The 18122-nt window shown below is 40.2% G+C and overlaps 1 protein-coding gene and 1 long non-coding RNA gene across 2 annotated transcripts; one reads left to right on the forward strand and one right to left on the reverse strand.

The window, feature by feature from the left end:
* Positions 1–4213: 4213 nt before the first annotated feature.
* Positions 4214–4645, reverse strand: LOC132323069 (uncharacterized). The gene is made up of 2 exons (XR_009485235.1): positions 4512–4645; positions 4214–4424 (listed from the first exon to the last, which is right to left on the reverse strand). It is a non-coding gene; the product is annotated as an uncharacterized LOC132323069 (long non-coding RNA).
* Positions 4646–7298: 2653 nt separating this feature from the next.
* Positions 7299–17422, forward strand: LOC132323068 (RNA-binding protein FUS-like). Its single transcript, XM_059837879.1, has 6 exons — positions 7299–7686; positions 9686–9718; positions 12811–12917; positions 14012–14141; positions 15073–15168; positions 17295–17422. The coding sequence occupies exons 1-6, from the start codon at positions 7548–7550 to the stop codon at positions 17405–17407; spliced, it is 618 nt and encodes a 205-aa protein (XP_059693862.1). The 5' UTR covers positions 7299–7547; the 3' UTR covers positions 17408–17422.
* The last annotated feature ends 700 nt before the right edge of the window (positions 17423–18122 follow it).

Genomic DNA, 18122 nt, shown 5'->3' on the forward strand with positions numbered 1-18122 from the left:
AAAAATGGGGGGAAAGTGAGGAGAAAATTAGGAAAAAAATTGGGGGAAAATACGGAGAAAATGGGGAGAGAATAGGGAGAAAATAAAGGGAAAGTGGGGAGAATTTTAGAAAAAATTGGGGGAAAAATTGGGAGAAAATTAGGGAGAAAGTGGGGAAAATAGGGAGAAAATTGGGGGAAAGTGGGGAGAAATTAGGAGAAAAATTGGGGGGGAAATGGGGGGAATGTGGAGAGAAATTAGGAAAAAATTGGGAAATGGGAAAGTGGGGAGAAATTAGGAAAAATTGGGGTAAAATAGGGAAAAATGGGGGAAAATAGGGAAAAATGGGGGAAAATAGGGAAAAATGGGGGAAAGTGGGGAGAAATTAGGAAAATTTTGGGGGGAAAATGGGGAGAAATTGGGGAAAGTGGGGATAAACGTGGAGAAATTGGGGAGAAAAATAGGGAGGAAGTGGGGAGAAATTAGGAAAAAATTGGGGGAAAATGGGGAAAAATAGGGGGAAATACGGGGGGAATACGGGGGGAATGTGGAGAGAAATTAGGAAAAAATTGGGGGGAAAGTGGGGAGAAATTAGGAGAAAAATTTGGGGAAAATGCTGGAAGTGGGGAGAAATTAGGAAAAAATTGGGGGAAAAATAGGGAAAAAATTGGGGAAAGTGGGGAGAAATTAGGAAAAAATTTGGGGGTAAATTTGGGGGAAAGTGGGGAGAAATTAGGAAAAATTGGGAATGGGGGGAAATTGGGGAGAAATTAGGAAAAAATTTGGGGGAAAAATTGGGGGAAAGTGGGGAGAAATTAGGAAAAAATTGGGGGGAAAGTGGGGAGAAATTAGGAAAAAATTGGGGGGTAAATTGGGGAAAAATTGGGGGAAAGTGGGGAGAAATTAGGAAAAAATTGGGGGGTAAATTGGGGAAAAATTGGGGGAAAGTGGGGAGAAATTAGGAAAAAATCGGGAAGAATGTGGAGAGAAATTAGGAAAAAATTGGGGGGAAATAAGGAAAAAATGGGGGGAAAGTGGGGAGAAATTAGGAAAAAATTTGGGGGAATGGGGAGAAAATGGGGAAAAATTGAGGAAGAAATGGAGGAAAATGGGGGAGAAAATTGGGGAAGAATAAGAGAAAATTGGGGAGAAAGTGGGGAAAAAATGGGGGAGAAAATTGGGGGAAATTGAGGAAGAAATGGGGGAAAATGGGGGAGAAAATTGGGGAGAAATAAGAGAAAATTGGGGAGAAAGTGGGGAAAAAATGGGGGAGAAAATGGGGGAAATTGAGGAAAAAATGGGGGAAAAAATGGGGAAGAATAAGAGAAAATGGGGAGAAAATGGGAGAAATTGAGGAAAAAATGGGGAGAAAATGGGGAAAATTGAGGAAAAAATGGGGAGAAAAGGGGGGAAATTGAGGAAGAAATGGAGGAAAATGGGGGAAGAAAAAGAGAAGATTGGGGAGAAAATGGGGCAAAACTATTGGGAAAATTATAGAAAAAAATTTAGGAAAATGGGGGAGAAATTAATGAAAAAATGGGGGGAAAATGAGGAAAAATTGGGGGAAAATTCCAGGGAAAATTGGTAGGAAAATGGGGGAGAAATGGGTAAAATTGGGGAGAAAATGGGGAAAAAATAAAAGAAATGGAGGGAAAAATGGGGGAAAAGTTGTAGGAAAAATTGGGGAAAGATGAGGAAAAAATTGTGGGGAAATTAGGGGGAAAATGGAAAAAAAATTGGGGAAAAAAGAGGAAAAAATGGGAAAATTGGAGAGAAAATGGGGGAAAATGGTAGAAAAATGAGGGAAATGGGGAAAGGGGAGGTTTAGGGGTGGAAAAATGGGATTTTAGGAGAAAAAAAGGGGAAAAAATGAGATTTTGGGAAGGGAAAATGGGGAAAAAAATGAGGGTTTGGTAGGAAAAAGGTGAAAAATGGAAATTAAAGGTGATTGGGGGTAAAAAAATGGGATTTTTGTGGAGTTTGGAAGTGGAAAAATGGAAATTTTGGGATTGAAAAAGTGGAAAATGTTGTCAAGGTCACCTGCAGCCTCTGGTCCCGGCAGGGGGAAAATATTGAGGGGAAAAAGGTGGAAATTGGGGAAAAATATTGAAAAAAAAATGGAATTTTAGGGGGAAAATGTTTAAAAATGGTGGAAAATGTGTTGGAGGGAAAATGTGAATTTTGGGGGGAATGTTGAGGGGGAAAAAGTGGAATGAAAAGGGGAAAAATGGAAATAAAAAAGGGAATTTTAGGGGTAAAAATGAGGGAAAAAATGAAATTGTGGAGAAAATTTTAAAGGGAAAAAGGTGAATAAAAAAAGGTGGAATTTAGGGGGAAAAATGGAAAATATTGAAGGGAAAATGGAGTTGGAAGGGAAAATATTGAGGGGAAAAAAGGTGAAAAATGGAAAAATAAAAAACCTGGTGCGTTTTGAGGTCACTGCAGAGAAAAAAAAAGGTGAAAAAAAGGTGAAAAATGGTGCAAAAAAAGTGGATTTAGAGGGAAAAATCCACTGGATGTGAAAGGTTTGGGGTCCCTGGAGAGGAAATTTTGGTGTCCCGGTGCTTGGAAATGGTGAAAAAAGGTGAAAAAAGCCAAAAATGGGTTAAAAACAGAAAAAAAAGGTTGAAAATAGCACCTAAAAAAGGAGAAAAATGGAAAAAAAGAGAGAGATGGAAAAAAAAAAAATGGGGAGAAGTTGTTGGAAGTGGTGAAAAATTAAAAATAAAGGGTGAAGGAAAATGGTAAAAATGGAAAAAAAGGAAAAAAATTGGTTAAAAGTAGTAAAAAATGTCCAGGAATGGTGAGAAAAAAATACAGAGAAATGGTTAAAATATGGAAATGGTGAAAAAATGGCAAAATAGGAGGAAAAAATGGTAAAAATAGGAGGAAAAAATGAAAATAAATGGCAGGAAATGGGAAAAAAAGAGGAAAATTTAAAAAAAAGGAAAAGAATTGGGGGAAAAAGGGAAATAAATGGAAAAAAAATGGGAATTTGGGTTAAAATGTTGCAAAAAAAAGGAAGAGTTCAAGGTGGAAGAAAAGGGAGGAAATGGTTGAAAAATGGAAAAAAAAATGGAAAAATGGGCAAAGTTTAAAGGGGAAAAAATGCAAAAAAAATGGTGGAAAAATCAAAAATTGGGGGAAAAATGAAGGAAAGAATGAGGGAAATGCAAAAGGGTGAAAATGGATTAAAAAAAAAGAGAAATGGTTAAAAATGCAAAAAAAAAAGGGTGAAAAATGAGGGGAAAAAAGCAAAAATGGGTGAAAAGTGGTTTGGAAATGGAAAGAAAAGGGAAAAATTGGTTAAAGTGTAAAAAAAAAGGTGCAAAGTGGTTAAAAAATGTAAAAAAATTGGTGAAAAACGCGAGAAATGTTGGTGAAAAAATGTAAAAATAAGGTTAAAAAGCGACTTAAAAATTGGGTTTAAAAGTACCAAAAAAAGGGTTGAAAAACGGTGAAAAAATGCAAAAAACAAAAAGGCAAAAAATGCCCAAAAAAAAGAGGAAAAATGGTTGAAAAAAGCGCAAAAAAAAGAGAAAAATTTGGTTTGAAAAGCGGAAAAAAAAGGCAAAAAAAAAAAAAGGGAGTTTGTGGCGGTTTTGGCGGCGGTTTTTGGGTGGAAAAAGGAATTTTTTGGGCTTTTGCAGGTGAGTATTTGGGGGGGTTTCGGGGGGGTTTTGTTGTTCCAAACGTGTTTTACCAACTCTGCCTTTTGTGTGCTGCAGGTGTGAAAAAAAAAGCAGCGAAAACTCAAAATCCGCCGCTGTTTTGGGTTCAAAAAAGGCAGAAAAGGGCAAAAAAAAAAAGAGAAAAAAATTCAATTTTGGAAATGCTGGCGAAAGGCTCAGGAGGGGAGATCCAGGAGGGGGGGGAAATGGGAAAAAAATCCGATTTTTTGGGGATTTTTTTTTAATTTTTTTCCCCCCAATTTTGGGCTCGATCTCGACCCTGCTGCGTCCAGGAGGAAAAAAAACGGCGGCGGCGAGGAAAAAATTCCAAAAAAACAGCAAAAAAATCTACTCAAAATGGCTTTAAAATAGCAGAAAAAAAGGGAAAAAAACCCCTCAGGAATGGCTGAAAAAAGCAAAAAAAAATTTTGAGGATTACCCCAAAAAAATGCCCCAAAATTGGTGAAAATAAACCCAAAAATTGCTCAGTAAAACAAAAAAAAAAACCTCAAAGTTTGCTGAAAAAAAGGAAAAAAAATTAAAAGGTAAAGTTTAAAAATTGGATTAAAAAGAAGAAAAATAAAAGTGGCCAAAAATTTGCACAAAATGCAAAAATTGTTTAAAAAAAGGCAAAAAATAAATCAAAAAGCACAAAAATCGCCCCAAAATTCCTAAAAAATGCCCCAAAACTGCTCGGAAATAAAAGAAAAAAAAAAGACTAAAAATTGACCAAAACTGCCCCGAAAAAAGCCCAAAAAATGCCCCAAAAAATACCTAAAAAATCAGAAAAAAAGCCCCAAAAATGCCCAAAAAATGCACAAAAAAATCAGAAAAAAAGCCCCAAAAATGCACAAAAATTACCCAAAAAATCAGAAAAAAAGCCCCAAAAATGCCCAAAAAATACCTAAAAAATCAGAAAAAAAGCCCCAAAAATGCCTGAAAAAAGCAAAAAAAGAAAGCCTCAAATTGCCCAAAAATGAGGAAAAATAAAGGCCTAAAAATGCAAAAAAATTGCCAAAAGAACCCCCCAGAATGGCCAAAAAATACCCCCAAAAAATTGAAAAAAAAACCCAAAAATTGCCCCAAAAAAGGCTCAAAAGTTGCACAAAAAATGCCCAAAAAATATCCAGAAAAGCCCAAGAAATACCCCCAAAAATATCCAAAATTTGCCCCAAAAATAACAAAAAATCCCAAAATTGCCCCAAAAAATCTCAAAAAAAAAATTCCAAAAATTGTCCTGAAAATACAAAAAAAATCTCAAAAAAAAATCCAAAAAATGTCCAAAAAATACCCAAAAAATCTCAAAAAAACCCCAAAAACTGTCCAGAAAATACCAAAAAAATCTCTAAAAAATCCTCAAAAAAACCCCCCAAAATCTCAAAAAAATTCCAAAAATTGTCCTGAAAATACCCCAAAAAATCTCAAAAAAAATCCCCAAAAAAACCCCCAAAAATCTCAAAAACCCCCAGAAATTACCCAAAAAAATGTCAAAAAAAGGCCCAAAAATGCCGGAAAAAAGCCCCAAAATTGCCATAAAAGTGCTCAAAAAATCTCAAAAATGACCCCACAAATTGCCCAAAAAAAAGTTTAAAAATACCAGAAAAAAGTCCTAAAAAAGACCCAAAAATCTCAAGAAAAGCTCAAAAAAATCTCCAAAAATGGCCAAAATTTGCCAAAAAATCACAAAAAAATCCAAAAATTGCCCCAAAAAATCTCAAAAAAAAATTCCAAAAATTGTCAAAAAATACCCCAAAAATCTCTGAAAAATCCCCCCAAAAAATCCCCAAAAAGCTCAAAAAATACTCCAAAAAAGGCCAAAAAATGCCATAAAAGTGCTCAAAAAATTCCCCAAAAAAACCCAAAAATTACCCCACAAATTGCCCAGAAAAAGTGCAAAAATGCCAGAAAAAAGTCCAAAAAAAGCCCAAAAAATATTCCAAAAAATACCCAAAAAATCTCAAGAAAAGCCAAGAAATACCCCAAAAAATCTCCAAAAATGCCCAAAATTTGCACAAAAAAATAACAAAAAAATCTAAAAATTGGCCCAAAAAATCTAAAAAAAATTTCCAAAATTGTCCAAAAAATACCAAAAAAATCTCAAAAACCCCCCAAAAATTGTCCCAAAAATACTTTAAAAAAATCACAAAAAAATCCAAAAATGTCAAAAAAATACCTCAAAAAAATCCCACAAAACCCCCCCCAAAAATCTCGAAAAAAACCCCCAAAAAATACCAAAAAAATTTTTAAAAATGCCCAAAAATTTTCCAAAAAATGCCAGAGAAAAGCTCCAAAAAAAACCTAAATATACCCAAAAAAATCTCAAAAATGCCCAAAAATTGCCCCAAAACTGCCTGAAAAAAAGCCCAAAAAAAGCCCAAAAAATACCCAAAAAAATCTCAACAAAGGCTCAATAATTGCCCCAAAACTGCCTGAAAAAAGCTCAAAAAAAGCCCCAAAAATACCAAAAAAAATCTCAAAAAATGCCCAAAAATTGCCCCAAAAATGCCTGAAAAAAGCTCAAAAAAGCCCAAAAAATACCCCCAAAAATCTCAAAAAAGGTCCATAAATTGCACCAAAAATGCCAGAAAAAAGCCCAAAAAATGACAAAAAAATCTCAAAAAAAGCCCAAAAAATGCCCCAAAAAAATCTCAAAAAATGGCCAAAAATGCGAGAAAAAAGCCCAAAAAGTACCCAAAAAATCTCAAAAAAAGCCCAAAAATTGCCCCAAAAATGTGAGAAAAAAGCCCCAAAAATACCCCAAAAAATCTCAAAAAAGGCCCAAAAATGCCCCAAAAAATTTCATATAAGGCCCAAAAATGCCCAAAAAAATCTCAAAAAAGGCCCAAAAATTGCCCCAAAACTGCCTGAAAAAAGCCCCAAAAATACCCAAAAAAATCTCAAAAAAGCCCCAAAAATACCCAAAAAAATCTCAAAAAAGGCCCAAAAATTGCCCCAAAAATGCCAGAAAAAAGCCCAAAAAAATAACAAAAAAATCTCAAAAAAAGCCCAAAAAATGCCCAAAAAAAATCTCAAAAAAGGTCCAAAAAAGGTCTAAAAATGCAAGAAAAAAGCCCAAAAAATACCCAAAAAACTCTCAAAAAAAGCTCAAAAAATGCCCAAAAAAATCTCAAAAAAGGCCCAAAAATTGCCCCAAAACTGCCTGAAAAAAGCCCCAAAAATACCCATAAAAAATCTCAAAAAAGGCCCAAAAATACCCAAAAAAATCTCAAAAAAGGCCCAAAAATTGCCCCAAAAATGCCAGAAAAAAGCCCAAAAAATAACAAAAAAATCTCAAAAAAGCCCAAAAAAACCCCAAAAAAATCTCAAAAGAGGCCCAAAAATGCCAGAAAAAAGCCCAAAAAAACCCCAAAAAAATCTCAAAAAAGGCCCAAAAATGCCAGAAAAAAGCCCAAAAAATAACAAAAAAATCTCAAAAAATGCCCAAAAAATCTGAAAAAAGGCCCAAAAATTGCCCCAAAAATGCCAGAAAAAAGCCCAAAAAATAACAAAAAAATCTCAAAAAAAGCCCAAAAAATGGCCAAAAAAAATCTTAAAAAAGGTCCAAAAATGCCAGAAAAAAGCCCAAAAAAACCCCAAAAAATACCCAAAAAATGTCAAAAAAAGGCCCAATAATTGCCCCGAAACTGCCTGAAAAAAGCTCGAAAAAAGCCCAAAAAATGCCCAAAAAATCTGAAAAAAGGCCCAAAGATTGCCCCAAAAATGCCAGAAAAAAGCCCAAAAAATACCCAAAAAAATCTCTAAAAAGGCCCCAAAATTGCCCAAAAAAACCCCAAAAAAACCTCAAAAAAGGCCCAAAAAAATCTCAAAAAAAGCCGAAAAAATACCCAAAAAATCTCCAAAAAAAGCCCCCAAAAAAGCGGCCCAAAAAAGCCCAAAATGGTGATTTTTTTTTTTCTCCCGATGTTGTTGAGTTTTCCTCATTCCCAGATTTCAGGCAGGGCTTCCAAAATTCCTGAATTTCTTCTAATTTATCTCCTCAGCGGTGGTGAGCGTGGTGGCTTCAATAAATTCGGTGGTAAGTCCCAAAATTCGAGGTTTACACCCCAAAAAAAATTTTAAAAAGGCAGAAAAAATTCAAATTTTGGTGGATTTTTCCCCCATTTTTCTTGGGTGGGGGAAAATCCCCCCCGGAACTGGAATTGAGGTGGTGAAAAAAAAATTTAAAAAATAAAAAAAAAGAGATTTTTGGGGGAAAAATGAGGTGAAAAAAGTGAATTTTGGGGTTGGGAGGGGTTGGGGTGAAAAAAGTGAATTTTGGTTGCAAGGTTGCATGTGTGGAAAAAACGGAATTTTGGTGGTTTTGGGGGAAATCCCCAATTTCAGGAGGTTTTGGTGGAAGCGCCGGTGACCTGGAGGTTTTTAATTTTATTTTTTGGTGGAAAAAAAGGTGGAAAAAAAATGGAAATTGCCCCAAAATTGGGGTGAGGTCGGAGCTGCAGTGGACCCAAAACCCGAGGGAAAAATGGATTTTTTGGTGGTGAAAGAGTGGAAAAAATGGGGAAAAATGAGTGGAAAATGGGGAAAAAAAAGGAAAAAATTAAAGGGAAAATGGAGAAAAAATGGGGAGAAAATAAAGATGAAAAATGGAGAAAAATGAAGGGAAAAAATGGAGAAAAAAAAGGAAAAATGAAGGGAAAAATGATGGAAAAATGGGGAAAAAAAAGGAAAAATGAAGGGGAAAATGAGTGGAAAATGGGGGAAAAAAGGGAAAAATTAAAGGGAAAATGGAAAAAAAATGAAGAAGAAATAATGGGAAATAAAGATGAAAATGAGGGAAAAATTAAGGGAAAAATAAAGATGAAAAAGGGAAAATTAAGGGAAAAATGATGGAAAAATTAAGGAAAAAATGAGTGGAAAATGAAGAAGAAATGGGAAAAAATAAAGATGAAAAAGAGGAAAAATTAAGGGAAAAACAATGGAAAAATGGGGGGAAAAAAGGAAAAATTAAAAGGGGAAAATGAGTTGAAAATGGAGAAGAAATGGGGGAAATAAAGATGAAAAAGAGGAAAAATTATGGGAAAAATAAAGATGAAAAGAGGAAAAATTAAGGGAAAAATGATGGCAAAATGGGGAAGAAAGGGAAAAATTGAAAAAATTGAGGGGAAAATGGAGAGAAAATGAAGAAGAAATAATAGGAAATAAGGATGAAAATGAGGGAAAAATTAAGGGGGAAATGGGGAAAAATAAGGGAAAAATTAAAGAAAAAATGAGTGGAAAATGAAGAAGAAATCAATGGAAATAAAGATGAAAAAGAGGAAAAATTAAAGGTAAAAATGGGGAAAAATGAGGGAAAAAAAGGAAAAATTAAGGGAAAAAATGAGTGGAAAATGAAGAAGAAATCAATGGAAATAAAGAGGAAAAAGAGGAAAAATTAAGGGAAAAATGATGGAAAAAGAAAAAATTAAGGGGAAAATTAAGGGAAAAATTAGTGGAAAATGAAGAAGAAATGGGAAAAAATAAAGATGAAAAAGAGGAAAATTAAGGGAAAAAATGGAGAAAAATGAAGGGGAAAATGGAAAAATAAGGGAAAATGAGAAAAATTGGGGAGAAAATGAAGGAAAAATTAAAAGGAAAATGGAGGGAAAATAAGGAAAAAGTTTAAAAAAAAATAAAGGAAAATGATGGAAAAATGATCAAAAGGTGGAGAAAAAAATGAGGGAGAAATGGAGAAAAAATAAAAGGGAAAATGGGGAAAATACGAGAAAAAAAACTGAAATGGAAACAAAAAATGGGGAAAAAAAAGGAAGAAAAAGGAAAAAATTGGAGCCGTTTTGGGGAGAAAGTTCCAGAAATGGAATTCCAGGCGCTCCCGAGGCGGGAGAAGGTGAAAAAACGGCCAAAAAAGGAGAAATTTGGGCCCAAATTTGGCGATTTTGGCCCCAAAATGGGGCCCGGGAGGGTTAGAAAGGGGCGGGGCCAAAGAAAGGGGCGGGGTTTTTGCTGGCCACGCCCAAGTCCCGCCCCTCTCATTTGCATAATTTGTTTTTTTTTTCTTTCATGTTCGGCGGCAAAAGGACCCCGGGACCAAGGGCCCAGACATGACCCAGGTAATTAATTAATAGTGGTTAATTAGTGGGGATAATTGCTAATTAATGTGCTAATTAATATGCTAATTAATGGGATTTATTGGCGTTAATTAATGGAGGGTAATTAGTGCTAATAAAGATTGAGATGGGGTTGGATTAATTGGTTTAATTAGCAGTGATTAACGGAGTTATAGAAGTAATTAATGGGGCAATTAGGGTAATTAGGGCATTAATTGGTGGCTAATTAGTGCTAATAATCAGAGATTGAATTGGGGGAATAAAGCAAAGAGTTTAATTAGTGGGGTTGGGTTAATTGGTTTAATTAACGGTGTTGTAGAAATAATTAATGGGGTAATTAGGATAATTAGGGCATTAATTGGGGGCTAATTAGTGCTAATAATCAGAGATTGAATTGGGAATGAAGCAAAAAGTTTAATTAGTGGGGTTGGGTTAATTGATTTAATTACGGGGTAATAGAAATAATTAATGGGGTAATTAGGGTAATTAGGGCATTAATTGGGGGCTAATTAGCGCTAATAATCAGAGATTGGATTGGGAATGAAGCAAAGATTTTAATTAGTGTATTTGGATTAATTGATTTAATTAGCGGTGATTAACGGGGTTATAGAAATAATTAATGGGGTAATTAGGGTAATTAGGGCATTAATTGGGGGCTAATTAGTGCTAATAATCAGAGATTGGATTGGGAATGAAGCAAAAAGTTTAATTAGTGGGGTTGGATTAATTGATTTAATTAGCCGGGTAATAGAAATAATTAATGGGGTAATTAGGGTAATTAGTGGGGATCACGTGCGGGGTAAGGGGTGGTGGTGTGGTTAATTAGGGCGTTAATTGGGGGCTAATTAGTGCTAATGACCAGAGATTGGATTGGGGGGAATAAAGCAAAGAGTTTAATTAGTGGGGTTGGATTAATTGAGTTAATTAGCGGTGATTAACGGAGTTATAGAAGTAATTAATGCGGTAATTACGGTAATTAGGGCATTAATTGGTGGCTAATTAGTGCTAATAATCAGAGATTGGATTGGGGGAATGAAGCAAAGAGTTTAATTAGTGTGGTTGGATTAATTGATTTAATTAGGGGTGATTAACGGGTTATAGAAATAATTAATGGGGTAATTAGGGAAATTAGGGCATTAATTGGGGGCTAATTAGTGCTAATGATCAGAGATTGGATTGGAAATGAAGCAAAGAGTTTAATTAGTGGGGTTGGGTTAATTGATTTAATTAGCAGTGATTAACGGAGTTATAGAAGTAATTAATGGGGTAATTAGGGTAATTAGGGCATTAATTGGGGGCTAATTAGTGGTAATGATCAGAGATCGGATTGGGAATGAAGCAAAGAGTTTAATTAGTGTGGTTGGGTTAATTGGTTTAATTAACGGGGTTGTAGAAATAATTAATGGGGTAATTAGGGTAATTAGGGCATTAATTGGGGGCTAATTAGCGCTAATAATCAGAGATTGGATTGGGAATGAAGCAAAGAGTTTAGTGTGGTTGGATTAATTGATTTAATTAACGGGGTTATAGAAATAATGGGGTAATTAGGTAATTAGGGAGTTAATTGGGGGCTAATTAGTGCTAATGATCAGAGATTGGATTGGAAATTAAGCAAAGAGTTTAATTAGTGGGGTTGGATTAATTGATTTAATTATGGGGTAAAAGAAATAATTAATGGGTAATTAGGGTAATTAGGGCATTAATTGGGGCCTAATTAGCGCTAATAATCAGAGATTGGATTGGGAATGAAGCAATGAGTTTAATTAGTGTGGTTGGGTTAATTGATTTAATTAGCGGGGTAATAGAAATAATTAATGGGGTAATTAGTGGGGATCACGTGCGGGGTAATGGGTGGTGGTGTGGTTAATTAGGGCGTTAATTGGGGGCTAATTAGTGCTAATAATCAGAGATTGGATTGGGAATGAAGCAAAGATTTTAATTAGTGTGTTTGGATTAATTGATTTAATTAGCGGTGATTAACGGGGTTATAGAAATAATTAATGGGGTAATTAGGGCATTAATTGGGGCTAATTAGCACTAATAATCAGAGATTGGATTGGGAATGAAGCAAAGAGTTTAATTAGTGATAATTAACAGGTTTAATTCAAGATAAGGTCGGGATCATTAATGGGGTAATTAGCAGGAATAATTAGTGATGTTGGAGTTAATTAATGGGGTGATTATTGGGTAATTAGTGGGAATTAACAGGCTTAGTTAAAGATAAGGTTCGGATCATTAATGAGGTAATTAGCAGGAATAATTAGTGATGTTGGAGTTAATTAATGGGGTGATTATTGTGTTAATTAGTGGTAACGAAGAGGAATTAAGGGAAGGAGCTGGAGTTAATTAATGAAAAGGATTAATTAATAATTAACAAGGTTAGTACTAAGGGCCTTTTAAACCTCAGGAAAGAGGTGAGGAGGGTTAATTAGCAGGCATTAATTAGGTCTGATTCATTAACTAATTAGTAATTAATGTAATTAATGATCAAGTGAGCCCAAACCTGATCTGATGTGGGGGAGGGGCTTGGGGGCCATTTTGGGTCCTGGCGTGGGGTTAATGAGGGTTAATTAGCGCTAATTACCGCTAATTACCAGTAATTAATGCTAATTAGCGCTAGTTAGTTAATAATTAATTGCAGGGAGCAGGACACCAACCCAATCCTGATGTGGGGGAGGGGCTTGGGGGCCATTTTGGGTCTTGGCGTGGGGTTAATGAGGGTTAATTAGCGCTAATTACCAGTAATTAGCGCTAATTAATTAGTAATAATTGCAGGGAGCAGGACACCAAGCCAATCCTGATGTGGGGGAGGGGCTTAAGGGCCATTTTAGGGCCCTGGGGTGGGGTTAACGAGGGTTAATTAGCGCTAATTACAAGTGATTAATGCTAATTGATGCTAATTAGCGCTAATTAGTGATTAATTAATTGCAGGGGAGCAGGACAACTCGGACAACAGCACGATCTGATGTGGGGGAGGGGCTTGGGGGCCATTTTGGGGCCCTGGGGTGGGGTTAACGAGGGTTAATTAGCGCTAATTACCAGTGATTAATGCTAATGAATGCTAATTAATGCTAATTAATGATAATTAATTGCAGGGGAGCAGGACAACTCGGACAACAACACGATCTTCGTGCAGGGGCTGGGCGAGAACGTCACCATCGAGTCGGTGGCCGACTACTTCAAACAGATCGGGATCATCAAGGTGAGCGCGGGGACACCTGGGGACACCTGGGACACCTGGGGGGACAGCTGGGACACACCTGGGGACACCTGGGGGGACACCTGGGGGGACACACCTGGGACAGGTGGGGGGGACACCTGGGGACACACCTGGGACAGCTGGGGGGACAGCTGGGGACACTCCTGGGACACCTGGGGGGACAGGTGGGCCACACCTGGGAACACTCCTGGGACACCTGGGGACACACCTGGGACACCTGGGGGGACACCTGGGGACACCTGGGACAGGTGGGGACACACCTGGGACACCTGGGGGGACAGCTGGGGACACCTGGGACAGGTGGGGACAGGTGGGCCACACCTGGGAACACTCCTGGGACACCTGGGGACACACCTGGGACACCTGGGGGGACACCTGGGGGGACAGGTGGGGACACCTGGGACAGGTGGGGACACACCTGGGGGGACAGGAGGGGACACTGCTGGGACACACCTGGGGGGACAGGAGGGGACACCTGGGGACACACCTGGGACACAGCTGGGACAGGTGGGGACACAGCTGGGGACAGGTGGGATACCTGGGACACACCTGGGAACACACCTGGGGACACAGCTGGGGACAGCTCAGACAGGTGGGGATACACCTGGGACACACCTGGGACACACCTGGGACAGCTGGGGACACACCTGGGGGGACAGGTGGGGACACACCTGGGGGGACAGCTGTGACACAGCTGGGACACCTGGGACACACCTGGGACACACCTGGGACAGGTGGGGACACAGCTGGTACAGATGGGACACAACCTGGGACGCAACTGGGACAGGTGGTTACACCTGGGGGCAGGTGGGGACACCTGGGACACACCTGGGGACACCTGGGACAGACCTGGGACAGGTGGGGACACACCTGGGAACACCTCGGAACACAGGTGGGACACCCTGGGTCACTAGGGGTCACCCAGGGGTCACTCAGGGGTCACTCAGGGGTCACTCAGGGGTCACTCAGGGTCACTCGGGGTCACTCAGGGTCACCCAGGGTCACTCAGAGGTCGCTCAGTGTCACCCAGGGTCACTCAGGGGTCACCCAGGGTCACTGTGGTCCCTCTGTCCCAGACCAACAAGAAGACCGGCCAGCCCATGATCAATCTCTACACCGACCGTGAGACCGGCAAGCTCAAGGGCGAGGCCACCGTGTCCTTCGACGACCCGCCCTCGGCCAAGGCCGCCATCGACTGGTTCGACGGTCAGAATTCCTCAAATTCCCAATATTCCCAAAATTCCTGACCCTGAAATTCCCAAATTTCCCAAATTTCCCATCCCGAATTCCCCCCTGTCCTTCGATGACCGCCCTCGGCCAAGGCCACCATCAGCTGCTCTGACAATCAAAATTCCTGAAATTCCTGAAATTCCTGATCCCAAAATTCCTCAAATTCCCAAATTCCCCAAATTCCTGATCCCAGAATTCCCGAAATTCCCCAAATCCTGACCCTGAAATTCCCCAAAATTCCCAAAATCCTGACCCTGAAATTCCCAAAATTCCCAAAATTCCCAAAATCCTGACCCTGAAATTCCAAAATTCCCAAAATCCTGACCCTGAAATTCCCAAATTCTCGAAATTCCCAAAATTCTGACCCTGAATTTCCAAAATTCCCAAAATCCTGACCCTGAAATTCCCAAAATTCCCAAAATCCTGACCCTGAAATTCCCAAAATTCCCAAAATTCCCAAAATCCTGATCCTGAAATTCCCCAAATTCCCAAATTTCCCATCCCAATTTCCCCTGTGTCCTTCGACATTTACCCATTAATTTCCCCAATAATTAACCCCCATTTTCCCATTAGTTTACCCCAATTTCCCCTTTAATTAACCCCCATTTCCCCATTAATTAACCCCCATTTCCCCATTAATTAACCCTTATTTCCCCATTAATAATTCCTATTTTCCCCATTAATTAACCCCCATTTTCCCCATTAATTAACCCCCATTTCCCCATTAATTAACCCCCATTTCCCCAATAATTAACCCCCATTTCCCCAATTATTAATTCCCATTTCCCTATTAATTAACCCCATTTTCCCCAATAATTAACCCCCATTTCCCCCATTAATTAACCCCTATTTCCCCCATTAATTACCCCCATTTCCCATTAATAATTCCCATTTTTCCCCATCCCAGGGAAGGAATTCTCCGGGAACCCCATCAAGGTTTCCTTCGCCACTCGCCGCGCCGACTTCACCCGCGGCGGGGGCGGCCGCGGCCGGGGCCGGGGAGGTGAGTCCCAAAACCCCCCAATTTCACCCCAAAATCCCCTTCTCCACACCAAAACCCCCCAATTTCACCCCAAAATCCCCTTCTCCACCCCAAAATCCCCTTTTTTACACCAAAAATCTCCTTTTTCACTCCAAAATCCCCCAATTTCAACCCCAAAATCCTCTTTTCCACCCCAAAATCCCCTTTTTCCACCCCAAAATCCCCTTCTCCACCCCAAAATCCCCCAATTTCACCCCAAAATCCCCTTCTCCACCCCAAAATCCCCCAATTTCACCCCAAAATCGCCTTTTCCACCCCAAAATCCCCCTTTTCATCCCAAAATCCCCTTTTTATACCCCAAAATCCCCTTTTCCACCAAAAAATCCCCTTTTTTTACCCCAAAATCCCCCAATCTCACCCCAAAATCCTCTTTTCCACCCCAAAATCCCCTGATTTCACACCAAAATCCCCCAATTTCACCCCAAAATCCCCTTCTCCACCCCAAAATCCCCTTCTCCACCCCAAATCCCCCAATTTCACCCCAAAATCCCTTTCTCCACCCCAAAATCCCCCTTTTTTACCCCAAGATCCCCCAATTTCACCCCAAAATCCCCTTCTCCACCCCAAAATCTCCTTTTTCACCCCAAAATCACCTAATTTCGCCCCAAAATTCCTCTTTTTTGCACCTAAATCCCCTTTTTTTACCCAAAAATCTACTTTTCCACCCCAAAATCCCCCTTTTATACCCCAAAATCCCCCAATTTCACCCCCAAATCCCCTTTTCCACCCCAAAATCCTATTTTCTACCCCAAAATCCACCTTCTTTACACCAAAAATCCCCATTTTTTACCCAAAATCCCCTAATTTCACCACAAAATCCCCTTCTCCACCCCAAAATCCCCCAATTTCACCCCAAAATCCCCTTTTCAACCCGGAAATCCCCTTTTCCACCCCAAAATCCCCTTTTTTTACCCCAAAAATCCTCTTTTCCACCCCAAAATCCCCTTCTCCACACCAAAATCCCCTTTTTCCACCCCAAAATCCCCTTCTCTACCCCAGAATCTCCCAATTTCACCCCAAAATCCCCTTCTCCACCCCAAAATCCCCTTTTTTTATCCCAAATTCCCATTTTCTATCCCAAAATCCACCTTTTTTACCCCAAAATCCCCTAATTTCACCCCCAAATCCCCTTTTTCACACCAAAATCCCCCAATTTCACCCCAAAATCCCCTTTTCCACCCCAAAATCCCCTTCTTTTACCCCAAAACCCCCAATTTCACCCCAAAATCCCATTTTCTACCCCAAAATCCGCTTTTCCACCCCAAAATCCCGTTTTTCCACCCCAAAATATCCCTTTTTCATGTAAAATCCCCTTTTTTTACCCCAAAATCCCCTTTTCCACCTCAAAATCCCCTTTTCCACCCCAAAGTCCCCCAATTTCACCCAAAATCCCTTTTTCCACCCCAAAATCCACCTTTTTTACCCTAAAATCCCCTTTTTTTACCCCAAAATTCCCTTTTCCACCTCAAAATCCTCTTTCTTACCCCAAAATCCCCTTTTTATACCCCAAAATCCCCCTTTTCCACCCAAAAATCCCCAATTTCACCCTAAAATCCCCTTTTTCCACCCCAAAATCCCATTTTTACCCAAAATCCCCGTTTTTTGCCCCATTCTATTCCCATTTTAACCAAAATCTCCGTTTTTTGCCCCGTTTCAGGCCCATGGGCCGGGGCAGGTTCTTCCATCCCCATTTTAACCAAAATCTCTGTTTTTTGCCCCGTTTCAGGTCCCATGGGCCGGGGCGGGTTCTTCCATTCCCGTTTTTACCAAAATCTCCGTTTTTTGCCCCATTCCATCCCCATTTTACCAAAATCTCCGTTTTTTGCCCCATTTCAGGCCCCATGGGCCGCGGCGGGTTCTGCCATCCCCATTTTAACCAAAATCCCCGTTTTTTGCCCCATTCCATCCCCATTTTTACCAAAATCCCCGTTTTTTGCCCCATTTCAGGCCCATTGGGCCGCGGCGGGTTCTGCCATTCCCATTTTAACCAAAATCCCCGTTTTTTGCCCCGTTTCAGGCCCCATGGGCCGGGGCAGGTTCTGCCATCCCCATTTTTACCAAAATCTCCGTTTTTTGCCCCGTTTCAGGCCCCATGGGCCGGGGCGGGTTCGGCTCCGGCGGCTCCGGCGGCCGCGGCGGCTTCACCGGGGGGGGAGGGGCCCAGCAGAGAGCGGGCGACTGGAAATGCCCCAACCCGTGAGTGCCTTGTACTGGGTTATACTGGTTTGTACTGGGAGGGACTGGGGGAGACTGGGAGGGACTGGAAATGCCCCAACCCGTGAGTGCCTTACTGGGTTATACTGGTTTGTACTGGGAGGGACTGGGAGGGGCTGGGTTATACTGGGAGGGACTGGAAATGCCCCAACCCGTGAGTGCCTTACTGGGTTATACTGGGAGGGACTGGGAGGGACTGGGGGAGACTGGGAGGGACTGGGAGGGACTGGGTTATACTGGGTTATACTGGTTTATACTGGGAGGGACTGGGGGGGACTGGGAGGGGCTGGGTTATACTGGGTTATACTGGGTTATACTGGTTTATACTGGGAGGGACTTGGGGGGACTGGGTTATACTGGTTGGGACTACGTTATACTGGGTTATACTGGGAGGGATTGGGTTATACTGGGTTATACTGGTCTGTACTGGGTTATACTGGTGGGGACTGGGTTATACTGGTGGGGACTGGGTTATACTGGTTTATACTGGGAAGGACTGGGTTATACTGGGGGGGAGTGGTTATACTGGGGGGGAGTGGGTTATAATGGGTTATACTGGGTTATACTGGGGGGGACTGGGTTATACTGGTTTATACTGGGAAGGACTGGGTTATACTGGGGGGGAGTGGGTTATACTGGGGGGGAGTGGGTTATAATGGGTTATACTGGGTTATACTGGTGGGGACTGGGTTATACTGGGG

Source organism: Haemorhous mexicanus, unplaced genomic scaffold, assembly GCF_027477595.1.
Source record: "Haemorhous mexicanus isolate bHaeMex1 unplaced genomic scaffold, bHaeMex1.pri scaffold_279_ctg1, whole genome shotgun sequence".
In the NCBI taxonomy this organism is placed as follows: Eukaryota; Metazoa; Chordata; class Aves; order Passeriformes; family Fringillidae; genus Haemorhous; species Haemorhous mexicanus.